Here is a 16,993-nt window from a genome sequence, read left to right as displayed (position 1 = left end):
AAATAAATAAATAAATAAATAAATAAATAAATAAATAAATAAATAAATAAATAAAATAAAATAAAATAAAATAAAATCTCAAAACAAAAAGTGGGGTTTTAAAAAACCCAAATGAATTTATTAAAAAAAAACCTGAAAAGCCAAAAATACTTGTCTCAAAAAAAGAAAAAGTAACTTAAATAAAATACAACAGAATGGTACTAAAATTCTACCTCATCAGTGTTGTATATGGAATGCTTTGAGATAGAGCTCATTCCTTGTCAAAAAGAGACATAAGCAAATGTTTGAGAGGTGTTGAGCCTCCCAAGCTGCCTTTCTCCTTGACATAATCAGAGAGGCTGAAGAAGAACTTAAAAGGGAATGACCTAGCATGGGATTCAGCATTCTTTAACCTTATGTCCAGGTACCATGTAGATCTTCTACTGCCAATGAGGTATGTACTCCACACTGGACAACTGGCAGAGGACTTGGAGTCTGAGCATCTGGAATTGAGTGACAGGGCTGAGCCATCCTCAGCTAGGTAACCTTGAATAGTTACTTAATTTTTATAAGTCTCGATGTCCTCATTTGCAAAACAGAATCATGATAGCTGACCTTTTTGTTCCACAGAGTTGGTGTGAGGCTTGGATACAATTCTGTGTGCCATGCCTGGCACGTGTGTGTGTGTTTATAATAAAAGGGCATGTGGTTTGCAGTAATCTAAAAGTGTATCTTGCAACTAATTACTCCCCAGGGACAGGTTATAGATGCAATTTAAGGAAATGTATTGCCAACTAATATTTATAGAGTTCGGCACAATTCACAAACAACTTGCCTACATTATTTAACTTCTTGTCTTCACACTGGCACATGATCAGTCTGGACAACATAGCTTGATGGGTGATGGCATTAAGCCTTTAGAACAAATACCAAACTCACTTTTCTCCTTTCTTTAACATCATTATCACAGGTTATAATCACAGAACAGTAATCAGCCTAAAATGAATAAAACACTGTGGCTTATTGATGATACTAAGAATTACACTTACTGTGATTACTCTCATTTTTACCATTGCTAAGATTATCCGCACTGCGACATACTGGACATCCACTGGTGGCCAGGAGTGCTCTAGGCACTGAGCATTAGTATCTTATTTAACCCATATATTAACCTAGAGGTAGGTACTGTGTTTACCCCCATTTTAAATATTAGCAAACTGTCCTTCAGAGGAGTTCAGTAACTTATCTGAGACCTTAAAGCTAGCAAATGGCAGAGCCTGAATATAAAGCAATGTGTGGCCGGTCAAGCCTGTGGCTGTTCACACCCTCATTCTCTTCCTACCATAAGACACAGGGGCTGCACAAACCCTTGGGGAGGATCCCTGCCATCAGGGACCTAGGGTGCCTGAAGCACAAACAATGTCCCTGGGCAGGTCCAAAGATAAGGTGGGCAGACTCTGAGCAGAACAAGGAGGGCGAGTGGAGTTAACCACAGAGAGGAGAGAAACTTCTGTTGCAACCAGCTAATCAACCCAGGCCAAATCACATCCCAGGCAATTTTCCTTCAGAGAGTCACCCAGCCTGAGAAGCCAGCCAATTATACCTGATCATTCCCTGCTGCCCTGTCCTCACAAAAGACAAGTCCAGACTGGCCCAATGTAGACAAATGAACAGTTCTATTATCTCTGAAAGGCAATCTAATTCCCTTCAAATTTAAAAGTCTCCACAGTTTCCTAACAGGCCTCAGTGGGGCTCATGTAGAAATTAATAAGTTCACAGTGTGCCAGCTTGCTTTCATTATCATTTTTTGCCATGCAAAGGACAAGATTTTCATTATTACTTAAGGATTTTCCTGGATCTGATTCTCTAAGAAGGTCATGTCCATGGGGCTCAGACACTAGGTTGAGAACTAAGTTAGGTCTAATGGACTTGACTGAGGTCTGAGGGAGGATTCACTGACTGAGAGTTGATACCTCTAGTAATCAGGTGAGGCAGGGATCAAAAGGCTACATCACTGGGAAAAAGAACTCAGAGCAAGTGGTAAAAATCCCTGGGCTGCAGTCCCAGCCCCATGGCTGGCCTGCCCTGGGATACTGAGCAAGCTGCTTGGCCTCTCTCTGAGTTGGTTATCTCCTCTACTAAACGGGCAGAGAAAAGGATATGGAAAAACAAAACAAAACAAAACTTGAATTTATTAAGCTTCTACTCTATCTTGAATCATTATAACATGTGTCATAGTTATTCTTTAAATTTAATCAAAATAACAACACTGGAAAGCTTGTATTATTTTACAGATGAAGATGACGAGGCTACTGTTATTGGTGATTCTACCACATGGTCACTAAATCACACCAGTAGAACAAGCCATTCAGGGGTTAAGGAATGAGACTAGTGCGGTGCGAATGGGACTGCAAACTCATACAACTAAGCAATTTAACATGTTTTTAGAACTTTCTTTTTTTAATTAATTTACTTTTTTAAGTAGTCTCCACATCCAGCGTGGAGCCCAAAGCAGGGCTTGAATTCACAACCCTGAGATTAAGACCTGAACTGAGATGAAGAATCAGACATTTAACCTAATTAACTGAGCCACCCATGTGCCCTGTTTCTGGAATCTTAAAATGTTTGATCAATTAATTTCAATTCTGGAAACCCATCCAAATGATAGAATCAGAAATGTAGACACATTATATTAAAAAAGAATTGTAACAGACAAATTGCCTATCACCTCACATCTGTCAGAATGGCTATCATCAAGAAGAAATAGGTGTTGGCAAAGATGCAGAGAAAGGGAACGCTTGTGTACTGATGGTGGGAACGCAAACTGGTACAGCCACTATGGAAAACAGTATAGAGATTCCTCAAAAATATTACAAATAGAGATACCATATGATCCAGCAATCCTACTTCTGGATATATATCCAAAGGAAATAAATTCAGGATTTTGAAGAGATATCTGCATCCCTATGTTCATTGCAGCATAATTCACAATTGCCAAGATGTGGAAACAATCTAAGTTTCTGTCAATGGAAAAATGGATAAAGAAGATGTGGTATATATATACAATGGAATGTTATTCAGCCATGAGAAAGAAAATCTTGCCATTTGTGACAACATGGTGGACCTTGAGGGCATTATGGTCAGTGAAATTAACCAGACACAGGAAAACAAATACTGCATGATCTCACTTATATATGGCATCTATATGTGGAATCACTTATATCACATATATAATATCACTTACATGTGGATTCACTTCTATGTGAAATTGGCTTTATAAAGCCCAACTCACAGAAACAGGGAGTAGACTGGTGGTTACCAGGGACTAGGGGTGGGGGAAATTGGGAGGTGTTTTCAAAGGGTAGAAACTTTCAGTGATAATATGAATAAGTTTTGGCTAATTATGGCATGGTGATTATATTAATAACATTGTATTATATACATGAAAATTGCTAAGAGAGTAGATCTTAAAAGTTCTCACCACAAAAAAGAAATAGCGATTATTTGAGATGATAGAGGTGTTAGCTAAGACTATGGTGGTAATCATTTTGCAATATAGAAGTTTATCAAATCAATGCATGGTACACCTTAAACTTACACAATGTTATATGTCAAGTGTATCTCAATAAAGCTAGAAAAAAAGAGAATGGTAAGCTACAGAATATTCACCGAGAAAGATGATATGTAGTCATTTAATCAGCTGCAGAATAATATTTAATAAATGACATATTTTCATTAGTTTAGTGGGAAAAATAAATTGTTAGAATTTAATATGAGGTGTGATCACAATTTTTGAAAAAAAAAAAGAGTAGAAAAATGACTAGAAGGAAATACTCTAAAGTGTTAACAGAGGCTCTCTCTGGGGGGTAAGAAAACATATTTTTCATACTTTTTTGTGTTTCACTATATTTTTCACATTTTCTACAATACACACTTATTGTCACAATCAAGAAATATACAGTAAAAGCTATTCTATATCCCTGAATTTTGCATTTATACTGCAAAGTGTGATCATGACTTTTATTTAAATGAGTGCTATTTTACATAGGAAACTTTTCTTAATTTTTTTTTTAAAGGGGGGGAATTCACAAAAGAAATGAGACAGAGAAAAATGATATGGATGGAACCATCTCCCAGCAAGCTTACAGCTCACCTCACAGACTAAATTGGAAATAAAGACCAGTGGGAAAGGGGTAGAAAAACTGACACACAATACAAGAACAGTTGATAAGGGGGGGGACTAAAAGCTGCAGTTGACTTCCAGAACTGATGGAGCTGGCAGATATGAATTTTTCAATTTTATGAGAATGATAGGGATCTGAAATAAATCTTCAGTATTTTCTTTTTAAGATAAATGTTTTAAAATAAACGTCTGCAGCATGGATGGATGGCTAGTGCCTGTGTCCTGTCTTAGAGCTGATCATAAATAACACTGAGAAAAATAGCTTTGACCATTCCAAAAAGCACCTTTATTTTTTACTCTCAAGAGCTTGGAAGATTATATTTTGATGCATTAAGCTAGATTTTTTTTATGCAGCTGCAAATATCAAGAGGAGCATAGAAATTTTCTTCAGATGGAAGTAACTACTCAGGCCTTGGCTTAGAAGCAAATCTTCATTTCCAGATGTGTCTGAAAACCAGTGGGCACATCAAATAGTCAGAATACAAATTCAAGTTTAAAGGCATTTGATGGATTTATGATTTAGAAACCCTTTGTTGAACCTTCAGGTGAAATTATTAATTGTTCTGCAGCCCCACAACCAAGGAAAATAAGTAACCTTTTGTAAGTCCAAACTTCTAAATATCAGATTTGCTTAAACTGCCCCTCCCAATTTCGGTCTGTACATTAAGGCGCTTATAACTTTACTGTAGGACAGCTTATTCAACAACTTCAGTTTCCTAGTTCACTATTGGAGGAGAACAGGGCTATGCTGAGGGTAGACATAATGAAGAATCAGATACATCCTTCATCTTTAAAATGTTAGCTTCACTATACTAAAGTGACTTAATGGCACACATTTACTTCCTGTTTAATATGTCATTGGTTTTTTTCTGTTATGTTTTAAAGAGGAGTCACACACTTGAAAAGAAAGGTGAACAAGAAGACCTGCTTGGTGGGAAGACCTCTGCACACAGGCTGTAGAGAAGGGGCTCAGGGAAGCCAGGAGCCCATGCTCAGTCTCAAGAGGGAAGCCATGATTTAGCCCTGTATTTCCAATCTGGTTCATCAAGATAAACCAGAATCCTGTGTTTTTGTCCTAAATCTCCCACTTTTTAAATACTGTCTCTATTTTGTTAAGCACACAGTGCATTCCAAACCAAACATTTCCATGACCCAAACAGTTTTGCTAGTGTTTGTTTTAAAATCTCATTTCTAGGGGTTAAGAATTGCTGATTAACCCTAGTATCATCTAGTTATGTCCAAGAAGGGGATGCACTGGAATATTCCCAGGTTGGCAAAGAAGGTCTGGGGAAGACAACTCATCTTTTGTGGAAAAGACAGCAGGGAATTCATACTTCCAAGTGGAATTTGGTTGAGCTGGGACCTCTGAGGATGGCTGGAAGATGTATGGAAATATCCTAATTCTAAACACCATGGAAGTCACAGTTAGGTGCCCTTGGTGGTTATCATTCTACATAGAATAAAGATAAAGCCTTCTTCTGAGAGTCAAGATATCTTCCCCATGCTCTGCAAGAATGCTTATGGGTTTATCTTCACATAACGCTGAATTTCCCCACTTAACCCACCCCCTCATTCCTTACTTTACAATGTTCTATAATGAAAAAAGGACCTTCATAGAGCTTATCTCTTAGATGTGTGAAAGAGACAATTTTTTCTGCCCAAGTAGCTCATAATGTAGCAGACAAACTGTCAGAAAAAATAGACTTCATCATGGTGAAAACCTCAGCCTGGCACCCATCTATCATAAAGCAATCTTTTAGAAATCTTGAAAACCTTCATTAAATTTCCTGTCTTTCTCCTGACAGTTATAAAATGTTAACAATATTACTCATGATGCAGGCATCTTCAGAAATTCTTTGTCCATTCCCTCCTCCCCCTACCATCAGCCATCCCATTCTCTTTGCCAAAATCTTTGGAAACATGAGACAGCCATATTCTTCACACACCCTTCCTGAGACCTGGCCCTTGCAGGAAGTTTGAGAGGGAAGTAGTCATAATCTTGATAATAATGAGAAGACTCTCTAGCCACAAGCTGCAGAGGGCAAAATGGCACTGTGTTCTGATTCCTCCACCAAAGGCCACACCCACTGTGAAGCTCAAGGGCACAGCCCTGTCCTATCCTTAGCAAATATTTCCTGGTCCTTCCCCTCCCCCCCTTTTCTCTTGCCAATCTACCAAATTATAAGTCTTCACCTGTCCATGATATATGTGTAGTTGGGACAGTGGGTCACATACTTAATCTGTCTACAGGTCATCTTTCTAGAGGGAAAATTATTTCCCTATGGACCTTACTAGCCCAGCTTTTCCAACTCCAGAGGCCGTTTCAGCAATATACCATCTCTCAGAAAAAGAAATAAAGGTCTTGCACTGGAGGCAATACCAAGGGAAAAAAAAACATAAATCAGAAATCAGAACCACACCAGATATCAGAACCACACCAGCGGTCAGAAGACACACACAGCTTTGAAATCACAGGCTGATCTATGAGATGCACAGGGGATGACAACAGCGATATACAGCCCGAGCCTGCGCTCTGTGGAGGCTTCCCAGCACAGCTCCAAAGGGAGCCAAGCCCAACCGTAGTACGCCATCATCTCACCTGCAAAAGGAACTGGTGCATCTTTATCCAGGGCTACAAGTGGTGGGTCCAAAATGACTGTGTCATTGTTCTCAGTTATGACTCCGTGATATGAAGTCTCGATCCATGGTTTGTGCTTGTTGACTAGAACACAATGGAAAAACAAAACAAGGATTGACTTTCAAGATCATCACTTGAATAGCTAATCCATAATAATATTATTAATATTGCACATTTGTCCAGTCATAGGCTCTCATCCAACAGCCGCATGAGAGACATAGAGTATTAGTTCGTCCCATTTTACACCTCAGTAATCAGAGAAGTGAGATTCAGAGAGAAGTTCAACAATTCATGTGAGCACAAAGACAGTTAGGGCAGCACCATCCCCTTCCCCCATGATCATGCTTCAAAAGGTCAGTTAAAAGTTGCTCTAGGACTGGTGGTACCTCAAGCTAGCCACCATTTTGCTCCTTCTCAGCCACTCCACAGCAGTCATGAGCTAATCAAGAGTCAGTTTAGAGCAGCGGGACTATACGCCTTGTTCTGCTCAGGTCTTGGTTCCTGAGATCCATTTCTGTGGATTGGATTGGATCATGCCCAGGGCAGAGAGCGGTTCTGCCCACTGCAAGTCTGAATGGGACAGCAGGCTCCTCCAGGCTCACATTCTGGCATTCAAACTGGTGCTTCATTATGGACCCTGGAAGAATTACAGCCACCCTGGGCTGTCCCCACATGCCTTTGCTCTTTTATTAGCCATCAACACAAATGCAATGTAAATAATTTGCAGCTGTTGGGAGAAACAATTAATCTTTTTTCCCCTTTAATTAAACCTAGGGGCCTATTCATTAGAAATGTGTATAGAGGATATGCCACGAGCTCATCCAGTGCTTCAGATTCGCCATAGCGCTTGACTCGATGGCAGGCAACCAAATCTAGTCACAGTTGCTGGGTTTCAGGCCTGGCTTAGCCACTTCAGGGCTGGTTCTATGTGTCAACTCCCTCAACTGCAACATGGGGAAAATGATACCACTGGCAGAGTTGTCATGTCATTCAGATGCCCTGGGCTGGCCACACGGCCCTTGACCTTTCATTACTGACTCACCACCCTGCTGTCTGGCAGTGACAGTGTCAGCAGGAGAGGTGACATAGACCTTAGAGTTGAGGTTCTCCCTCATGAGTGGGGATGGGTTTACGTCCTTCTATCATAGGTCTGCCACCCTTTTCTCCTTTTAGTTGAGTACCTATCCCATATTAGGCATTTTACATACATTCATTAATCCTCACTATAACCCCATTAGATAAGATTTTGTATCTCATTTTGCAGGTGAGGAACTGAAGCTCAGAGGGGTTTAAATGTTCCCTTTTTGTAAAATAAGAGTGTTAACATTCCTTACAAATTCCTAACTTTTCTCCCATCTTCTAACTTATTTCAGATCTTTCTTGACTTTTTCTTTGTCAAAGTTGACAAACATTTGCATTTCGATGTGTAAGCAAAATTAAATCTTCTTTGTTTTGTCTATAGATCAAATCATCAGGGTTGCAAACCAATAACTTAAGTTTACATTAATTTGACTACGAGACCTTTGTTCATGGCTGAGCTAAGTATTATGCAAGGATTGCTTTTCCTTCTTAATGGTTCCACTGTCATTCCACAGGGGACATTCTTATATCCAGACACACCATCAAATAACTGAAATATTTGAAGCCATCCTCCTTTGTATATTCTTTGTATTCTGAACATAATGATTGTTTTTTTTCTTTCTACTGAGTTATGAAACACAGGACCTCTTCCCCACATCCCAACCATATTCCAGCTTTTTAATCATTCCATCTATTACTCATTCCTCGTTTGTAAAATGGAGATACTTAACTTCATAGGAATGTTGTAAAAATTGCATGCGATCATTTAGGCAAATCTAGTACCTCTAACATGAACAGGCATTCAAATATTCTTATGTTCCCCTAAGCCCATTTCATGCTTCTGAGTGTCTGAAGTGTGGCCTTGCACCCTCAGAGGTATTTAGCCCAGCTCCATTCATTCAACAAGTATTTATGAGGCACCTTAAATATGCAAAAACAGCTTAAGGATTGAGGGTAAAACGGGTAGGGGAGCTCCTGAAAGAAACATTTGACAAAATTCAGCATCCATTCATAATCAAAACAATCAGCAAATGAAGGACTAGAAGGGAAATTCCTCAATCTGATAAAGAACTTTTGTAGAAACCTATAGCTAATATCATCCTTAATGGTTAGAGAGTAAATGCACTCCCCTAAGAGCAGGAAGAATACACAAAGATATCCACTCTTACCTTGTACTGTACTATTCATATTGTACTGGAGGTTCTAACCCATTCCGTAAAGCAAGAAAAAAAAAAGATTGTAAATTAAAAATAAAATTGCCTTTATTTGCAGAGAACATGATCCCCAGTGAAGCAAATTCTATGGGATCTACTAAAATGCTACTTGAACTAATAAGTGAGTTTATGAAGACCACAGTACATAAAGTCAATATACAAAAATCAATCATATTTTTATGGACTAGCAGTAAACTATTGGAAATTTAAATAAAAAAGGCTAATATGATAATATCAACAACCATGAAATACCTAGGAATAACTTTCACAAAATACATGTAGCATCTGTACACCAAAGACTCTAATAAGATTGCTGAAAGAATTTAAAGAGGACCTAGAGCAGTCTTAATGGAGAGATAGACAGTGTTTATGATTTGGTAGAGCCAAGATAGTTAAATGTAAATTTTTCCCTAATTGATCAATGCAAACCAAATTAAAATAATAGTAGGATTTTATAAATGGATAAGCTAATTCCAAAATTCATATGAAAATGAAAAAATCTGATGTAGCCAAAACAATTCTGAAACAAAAAGGGCAAAGTTAGAAGACTCACACTACTTGATTTTAAACTTATTATAAACCTACTACTACTTATTATAAAGCTACTAATAAAGTAGTAAGGTATTAACATAAGACAGATACAGATCAACAGAAAAATAAAGAGTGCAGAAAAAGACACACAAACACATGGTCAATTAATTTCTGACAAACTTTCCAAGAAAATCCAATGGAGGGGAAGGATAGTCTTTCACTTATGCTGAGAAAAACTGGATATCCATATTTTAAAAGAAGAATTCCAATTATATTGCACATTATACACAAAAATTATCTCTAAATAGATCATGGTCCTAAATGTAGGACTTAAAAATTGTGAAACCTTTAAAAGAAAGCATAAAAGAAAAGCTCGGTGTCCTTGGGTTAGGCAAAGGTTTATTAGAAGGGACAAAAAGAGCACTGAATAAAAGATAAAACTGATACATCAAAATTTCTAAAATTATGAATTTCTATTCTTTGAAAAACACTATTCAGAAAACATTTTTTTAAAAGCCACAGACTGGGAGATAATATTTGTGAGACATATCTCACAAAGGACTTATATCCAGAAACATATAAAGAACTCCTGCAACTCAATAATGAGAAAAATAATCTGAAAAAAAGGGGGGGGGCAGCAAAAATTTGAACAGACCTGTCATCAGAGGAAATAAGAACATGAAATGATGTTCGTTAGTAGCTATCAAGGATATGTAAGTTAAAGCCACAATTGGATGTCACCACACCACCACTAGAATGGTTAAAATAAGACTGACAATACCAAGTTCTAATGAAGATGTAAAGCAATTGAAACTTTCATACACTGCTGGTATGAATGTAAAATAATACAGTCATTTTGGAAAATAGTTAGCAATTTCTTATAAAATGACTCAGCAGTTCCATTCCTGGGATCTGCCCAAGACAAATGAAAACATAAATTACCCAAAAAGACTTGTATGTAAATGTTCATAGAATCTTTATTCAGAATAGTACCAAACTGGAAAATAAAATGGCCATCAACTAGTGAATGGATAAACAAATTGCAGTGTATCTATATAATGGACATCTACTCAGCAGTAAAAAGAAATCAACTACTGATCCATACACAAAATGGTTGAATATCCAAAGCATTTCTCTGGTGAAATGAAGTGAAAGAAATCAGACACAAAAGACTACATGCTATTTGATGCCATTCATATGACATTCTAGAAAATGCCTAAGTATAAGGACAGATTATGGATCAGTGGTTGCCAGGATCTGGGGGATGGGGTAGGGTTTGCTTGTAAAGGGACATAAGAAAACTTTCGGATGATGGAAATGTTCTGTATCTTGATTGTGGTGATGGTTACATTTCTGTGTGCCTTTGGCAAAACTTAGCAATGTGCACATTTCAAAAGGCATAATTTTATTATGTATAAATTTTACATATAATTTATAATGTGGTAAGAACAAAGTTCTTATCCTCAAGGGACTCTCAGACTGGAGAGGGGTCCATGATAACTAGTATGGCAAGAGATAGATAAGCAAAGAAAAAGCAGAGTGCTACAGAAAAAGAAAGGAGAAGCACTAATCCAGGCATGGTAATCCAGAATTAGTTCCTGAAGACGGTAGATTCGAAGTCAGGAGTAGTAGGAATTAAGCAGGGATAAAGGATGTGGGGGTCCCAGGCAGAGGAACATGCATGGGAAAAGACCAATGGTAAAAGCACCTTAAACCACAGGGGAAATGTGAATAGTTAGGTTTGGCTGAGAATGAAGTTTGAGGGGCAAGTCCAGCCAAGAGACTGGACTGATGGATAGTATCTACATCACCCAGGGATTAATGGCATGTATAGATTCATCCTGGAGCCACCTCCAAACGCTGGGTTTATGGGACACCACAGAACCAACTCCTTTCCAGAAAGAAGCAAGGTATTGATGCTTGTGCCTTGGCTGTTGTTAGGCAATCTCTTCCCTCCCACGACAACTGTTCTGCCTTTTTGTTCCAATAGACGGAGTACAGTCAGCTCATGCTTTGTTCCATTTGGTTGTAACTTCAGAAGAACGGACTTTTTATCAGTTCTTCACGAGATAATGTCTCTCTTTGTTACACAACTCTTCTTGAGGCTGAACTCTGTCATATCATGCCCCCTTAGGACTGCTTCTTACCTCTGTCTTGTGTCTTTCTCATGCTGTTTCAGCATCTGGAGAAATGCCTGTATCTTTGCACTCATACAGAGGAAACACCAGTGTGATATTTCTGCTCCATTTACAGAGAAATTAGGTCTTGTCACCCAATGCGTCTTTAACTAGAGTGCAGATGCATTCTCAGGAGCACTCCTTGCCTTCTCTCTTTGCCTCCACCTCTGAAAAAGTGCATTAACACTCAAACCAAGCAGCAGGGCCACACAGCTAATGATTTACCCTTTCAATCTTTCTACTCTCATCCTAAAGTTGACCCTCAGAACTCTAATACTTCCTTCTAGGTAAAAGTGAACTGTTAGTAAAAAACAAAAACAACATACTGTACTGATTACAAAATGCTCTAGAGAGGTTAACTTACACCCCAGTAAATAGGTCAGGCTGGTCTTTTGCCTGTGATACCCAACTTCCCTCTTCTGACCTGATGCCCTGGCAGGGGTGCTTAGACCTGGGTGGATATCTAAACCCAGGGGAAATCAATGCGTGGAGTAGGCTGGGCAAGTTGGTTGGATCTTTCAATTTTCATTGAGGAGATGGGCCCAGAACCTATAATTTATTTGGTGATAGATACTTTTTTTTTTAAGATTTTATTTATTTATTCATTCATTTATTTTAGAGAGAGAGAGAGAGAGCTTGAGCAGGGGGGAGGAGCAGAAGGGGAGGGAGAGGGAAAGGGAGAGAATCCCAAGCAGACTCTGTACTGAGTGCAGAGCCCAATGTGGGGGTTGATCTCATGACACTGAGATCATGACCTGAGCTGAAACTAAGAGTCAGACACTTAAATAACTGAGCCACCCAGGCACCCCTGGTGATGAATACTTGAGATAAAAGGCCATAAGCAGTTGGGGTGGCATATGTGTAATGGTTACTCAAAGTTTAGGGGGAGCTGAGAAGCCATTAAAATCAGAGAAAGCTAATCTGCCAGGAGACAGGATTTGGGAGCCAATAAGCAGAGACAAGAGAAGCACCCCAAGCAGCTGCAGGAGATACAGAGGCTGGCCACCCACACTTGTTTTCCAGTCGAGGTCTTGCTCAGTCTTCATGGACCCATCAGCCTGTTGGGTGTCTGAAGTTGCCAAGTGAAGTTTTTCATTCATTCTGCCCAGGCACCAGTTTGTTTGTTTGTTTGTTTTTCTATTTGTACTAGTTTGAACAGAGTATCTGTGCTTGCAATAAAATGATTCCTAACTACAATAATTGTAATAGCATTTTTAAAAAGTATATTTATTCCCTGCTCTAGAGTGAGGGTAGGATAGGATCCCTGTCCAGGTGAGAGGTCAGCCTGCCTACAGGCAATTCTGATCATTGATCTTGCACTTTCCTGCTTAGGATCCATCAGCAGTAATCCTGCCTTCAACTGCAAGATCAGATGAAGCCCCCCAAAGGCACCAGTTCCTTGATTACCCACACCTTTGCCCTCATTGTGCCATCTACTCCTCTCCTCTCCTTCCTCCTGACTCCTGCTTGTATATCCTTCCAGATTCAGATCCAGCCCCACCTCCTCCAGTTGTCCTTCTCTGCACTTTATATGACCCTGTACCACCTGCTCTCATGCTACAGGTCCACTGCATTGCCATTAGCTGTTTCCCTGTCCCTCTTTCCCATACAAGTATGAGCCCTCTGCAGGAAGAGACCACATCCTGGTCATGATGATATCCACAGGACCTAACACGGTGCCCAGAACATTGGTAAGTGAGGTGAGCACACCGCTGCCTTGCTGGCACCTCCAATGCCTGAAGCAATTGGTGGCACTTTGATTCCAGTGAGCAGGTTTTCCTACAGCACCCAAATAGAAAGAGGGCATGCCTCCCAAATCATAAGGTGACATTTGCCATCACTTAATTAGAGGCAATGTATCTTTCTTGCTAGAGGTACCAATTAGAGAGTTTTAAACACAAATCCCATGTGTGTGACTCATACATGCAAATATTCACAGAAGATGAGGGTTACATTTCACCATTTTAATTGGGTTGAACAAGCATTTGAGGAAAAGATGACTGAGTTGTTAATCCTTAACTGCTTGATAGGTGCTCTCAGTGAGGATAGCATGTTGCTTTCCTTCCCTTCCTACCTCCTTTCCTCCTATCCATTTACCCAGCCATTTATTCACCATTCCTATTTTTTTCTTCCCTTCCATCTGTCATTTTCCACCCATAAATAATTGTTTGGAGTGTGGGTTCTCTCAAAGTCCTTACCCCAGCCTGGGGATGAGCCACATGCCATTATCCTATTAGGTACTGGCATGTGCGCCAGGAGCAAGGCTAGGGAGAAATGTGCACTGAGGGATTGTATAATCTTACAAAAATGAGTTTCAGTTGTCTCCACATAAGCCATCTGGACAAAGCCAACTGCTCAAAGCTTGTGCAAGACAAAGCCTGAGATTAGGTGCAAGGGGTACTGGGCTTCTTGTCATAGTTCTGATACCATGTAACCTACAGGGTATCTTAGGCAAGTCTTTCAATCTTCCCAGATCTCTGCTCCCTCTCCTTTTATAAAATGGAGGTAATACTAATTCTGCAGGGTTAGTGGGAGGAAGATAAAATGAGACCTTGGGTCAGAGCTGACTCGGTGACTAGCATGTTGTATGTCCACAGTAAAGCGCCTTTGATTCTGAAGCTCAACAGGCTAGGGTCAGGACCCACATGGGACCCAGTGTACCCCAGGTAGACAATGCTCAAGCTACCCAATAAACCTGTTGGTGGGCTGACAACCTAACAGAACTCCCAGGGGATGGGAAAATTAGATTAAGTCTGTAAAGAAGATTGGGAGCCATTCAAGAGGATCATTTGAATAGGAAGAAGTGGGGCAGGGATTTTGATGGTTTAATGTTCACATTCAGTTGCTGGAGCCAACTCATTTTTCCACACAAAAATGTCTTACTTACTGAACAAAATGATTGTTACATCTATAATTCCCCAACATTGTTATTCCTTCAATATCTTATACTTCACTGCCTTTTAAACATCTTTAACCCCTAAAACCAGCCCTTAACTTACTTTGGAGTTTACACTACTAAGTGCAATTGTCTAAAACTCTTTCTGTAATCACTGTTGTTCAGCATAACTAATCAGGAACTGCTACTCTTAAGGGACCTCTATGTGCCAGGCTCTACAGCTGTGATCTCATTAAATCCTTACAACCATCCATGAGAGGACAGCACGGGATCCATTTCATGGATGAGGCTATGGAGGTTTGGGGTGCTTAAATCAGTCAAGGTCATGGTCCCTCATGGAGGAACTGAAAGCCCCACCCCAACTATTCTTCCCTCTGACCAGCGATCAATGCAACAGCACATGCTTGTTTCCATCTCCTGTGGGTCCACTCTTGGATCAAGTGCTCTAAGGGAGTGCAAGGAGACAAAACAGCCAAGACTGAAATCTATGGGAAAACAGTCAGGGTTCTCCAGAGAAACAGAACCAATAGGAGATAGAAAGAGATAGAGATGTACATATACACATGCATATATATACATATACACATATATACATATATACATACACATACATACATACATTTGTGTATGCACACACATAAAGAAAAGGATTGGCTCACATAATTATGGGGGCTGGCAAATCTGAAATCTATGGGGGCAGGCCTGCAGGCTACAAGCTTAGGCAGGGGTTATTGTTGCAGTCTTGAGCAGAATTTCTTCTTTTCTGGGAAAACTCAGCTTTTGTTCTTAAAGCCTCTCAACTGATTGTTTGAGGCTCACCCACATTGTTGAGGGTAATCTCCTTTACTTAAAACCAATTGATTGTAGATATTAGCCACATCTCCAAAATACCTTCATAGCAACACCCAAATTTGTGTTTCACTGAATAACTAGGTACTATAACCTAGCTAAATGGACACATAAAACTAGCCATCTTGCTCATTGAAGAATATTTTTTTTTTAAGATTTTATTTATTTATTTGACAGAGACAGCGAGAGAGGGAACACAAGCAGGGGGAGTGGGAGAGGGAGAAGCAGGCTTCCCGCTGAGCAGGGAGCCCCAGGTGGGGCTCGATCCCAGGACTCTGGGATCATGACCTGAGCCAAAGGCAGCCGCTTAATGACTGAGCACCCAGGCGCCCTCATTGAAGAATATTTTAAAAGGTTATATTCAAAAATGAGTGAAAGGATTTGACATGACAGTGCAAATTCCTTTTAACCTCAGATAGAAACACCATATTTTTGTTTCTCTACTGGCAAACTAATAAATAAAACTTTTGTGGCTTATGATATCAACTTTGTTCCAGAGGATAGGAAATGTGTGATACATTTTTACTGCAAATTCCATTTCATGCTTTAGATCCCAAGATGTTCAGAACAACGAATGGCAATTATCTGGTTTATAGTATATTCACTGCAAAATGTTCATCTGCTTCTCACTGCTTCAGAAAGAAAGCATTGGCAGGCCAATTTCACTTCTTATTTATGTGGACTATCTGGCTCCTTTCTGGGAAGTTGAGGAATATCAGAGGTAGGGGATAGGCACAAAAAAGCCTCTCCTCCACCACCACTAAATACATAATCCTAATAAAGCTGTAAGCCAAATACCCTAGGTCGCCCTCATGATCAGCCCCGAGCATCAGGGGTTTCAGACAAGGTGGTTCCCTTTGCAATTAATTGTCTCCAGTATCATCAGCTAAGGCACCACAAATGCAAGGAAGAATTTTCTGAGCCTCCCCTTTCCCTCCACCCCTGAAAACACACCCAGACTGAATTAGGCCTCTCTCCTTGTGCTCCCAAAGCCACCTCCCTATCCTGAGCACACCAAGGTCCATACTGGGCTATAAATATCCTTTGTCTCTTTCCTCTAGCAGATGGTGGGGAAAGATACTGGCTCTTCCATGTCTGTATCTCTAACCCTAGCACACACAGCAGTTCTCGAAGTATGGCCCAGGAATTCTTGGAGGTCCCTGAGACCCTTGAGGGTTCACAATGTCAAAACCATGTTCATAAAAGTACTGAGATGTTATTTGCTTCCTTTGTTCTCATTCTCTCTGGAGGAGTTTTCCAGAGGCTATACAACACAAGACCACAACAGATTTAATGCAGAAGCAGATAAGAGAATTCAGCTGTCTTCTATTAAAGCCAGACATTTGCAAAAATGTAAAAAAATGGCACCCTCTTCACTGTTTTTTTCCTTTGAATAATATAGTTTTTAATAAAATATTTTTGTTAACATGACAGGTTTATTATTAT

General features: G+C 39.7%; 1 protein-coding gene across 1 annotated transcript in view; it reads right to left on the bottom strand.

Annotated features, from left to right (window-relative positions):
* The window catches only part of CLSTN2 (calsyntenin 2), a 597,522-nt gene that overhangs the window by 360,793 nt on the left and 219,736 nt on the right, over positions 1 to 16,993 (bottom strand). Inside the window, exon 2 of the mRNA XM_034995881.1 lies at positions 6,762 to 6,884. Coding sequence (XP_034851772.1) covers positions 6,762 to 6,884 — 123 coding nt within the window. The remainder of the gene's footprint in view (positions 1 to 6,761; positions 6,885 to 16,993) is intronic.

Source organism: Mirounga leonina, unplaced genomic scaffold (assembly GCF_011800145.1).
Source record: "Mirounga leonina isolate KUSES-001 unplaced genomic scaffold, KU_Mleo_1.0 Mir_115, whole genome shotgun sequence".
In the NCBI taxonomy this organism is placed as follows: Eukaryota; Metazoa; Chordata; class Mammalia; order Carnivora; family Phocidae; genus Mirounga; species Mirounga leonina.
The sequence above is the reverse complement of the archived record's forward strand: the minus strand, read 5'-3'. Positions and strand labels throughout refer to the sequence as shown.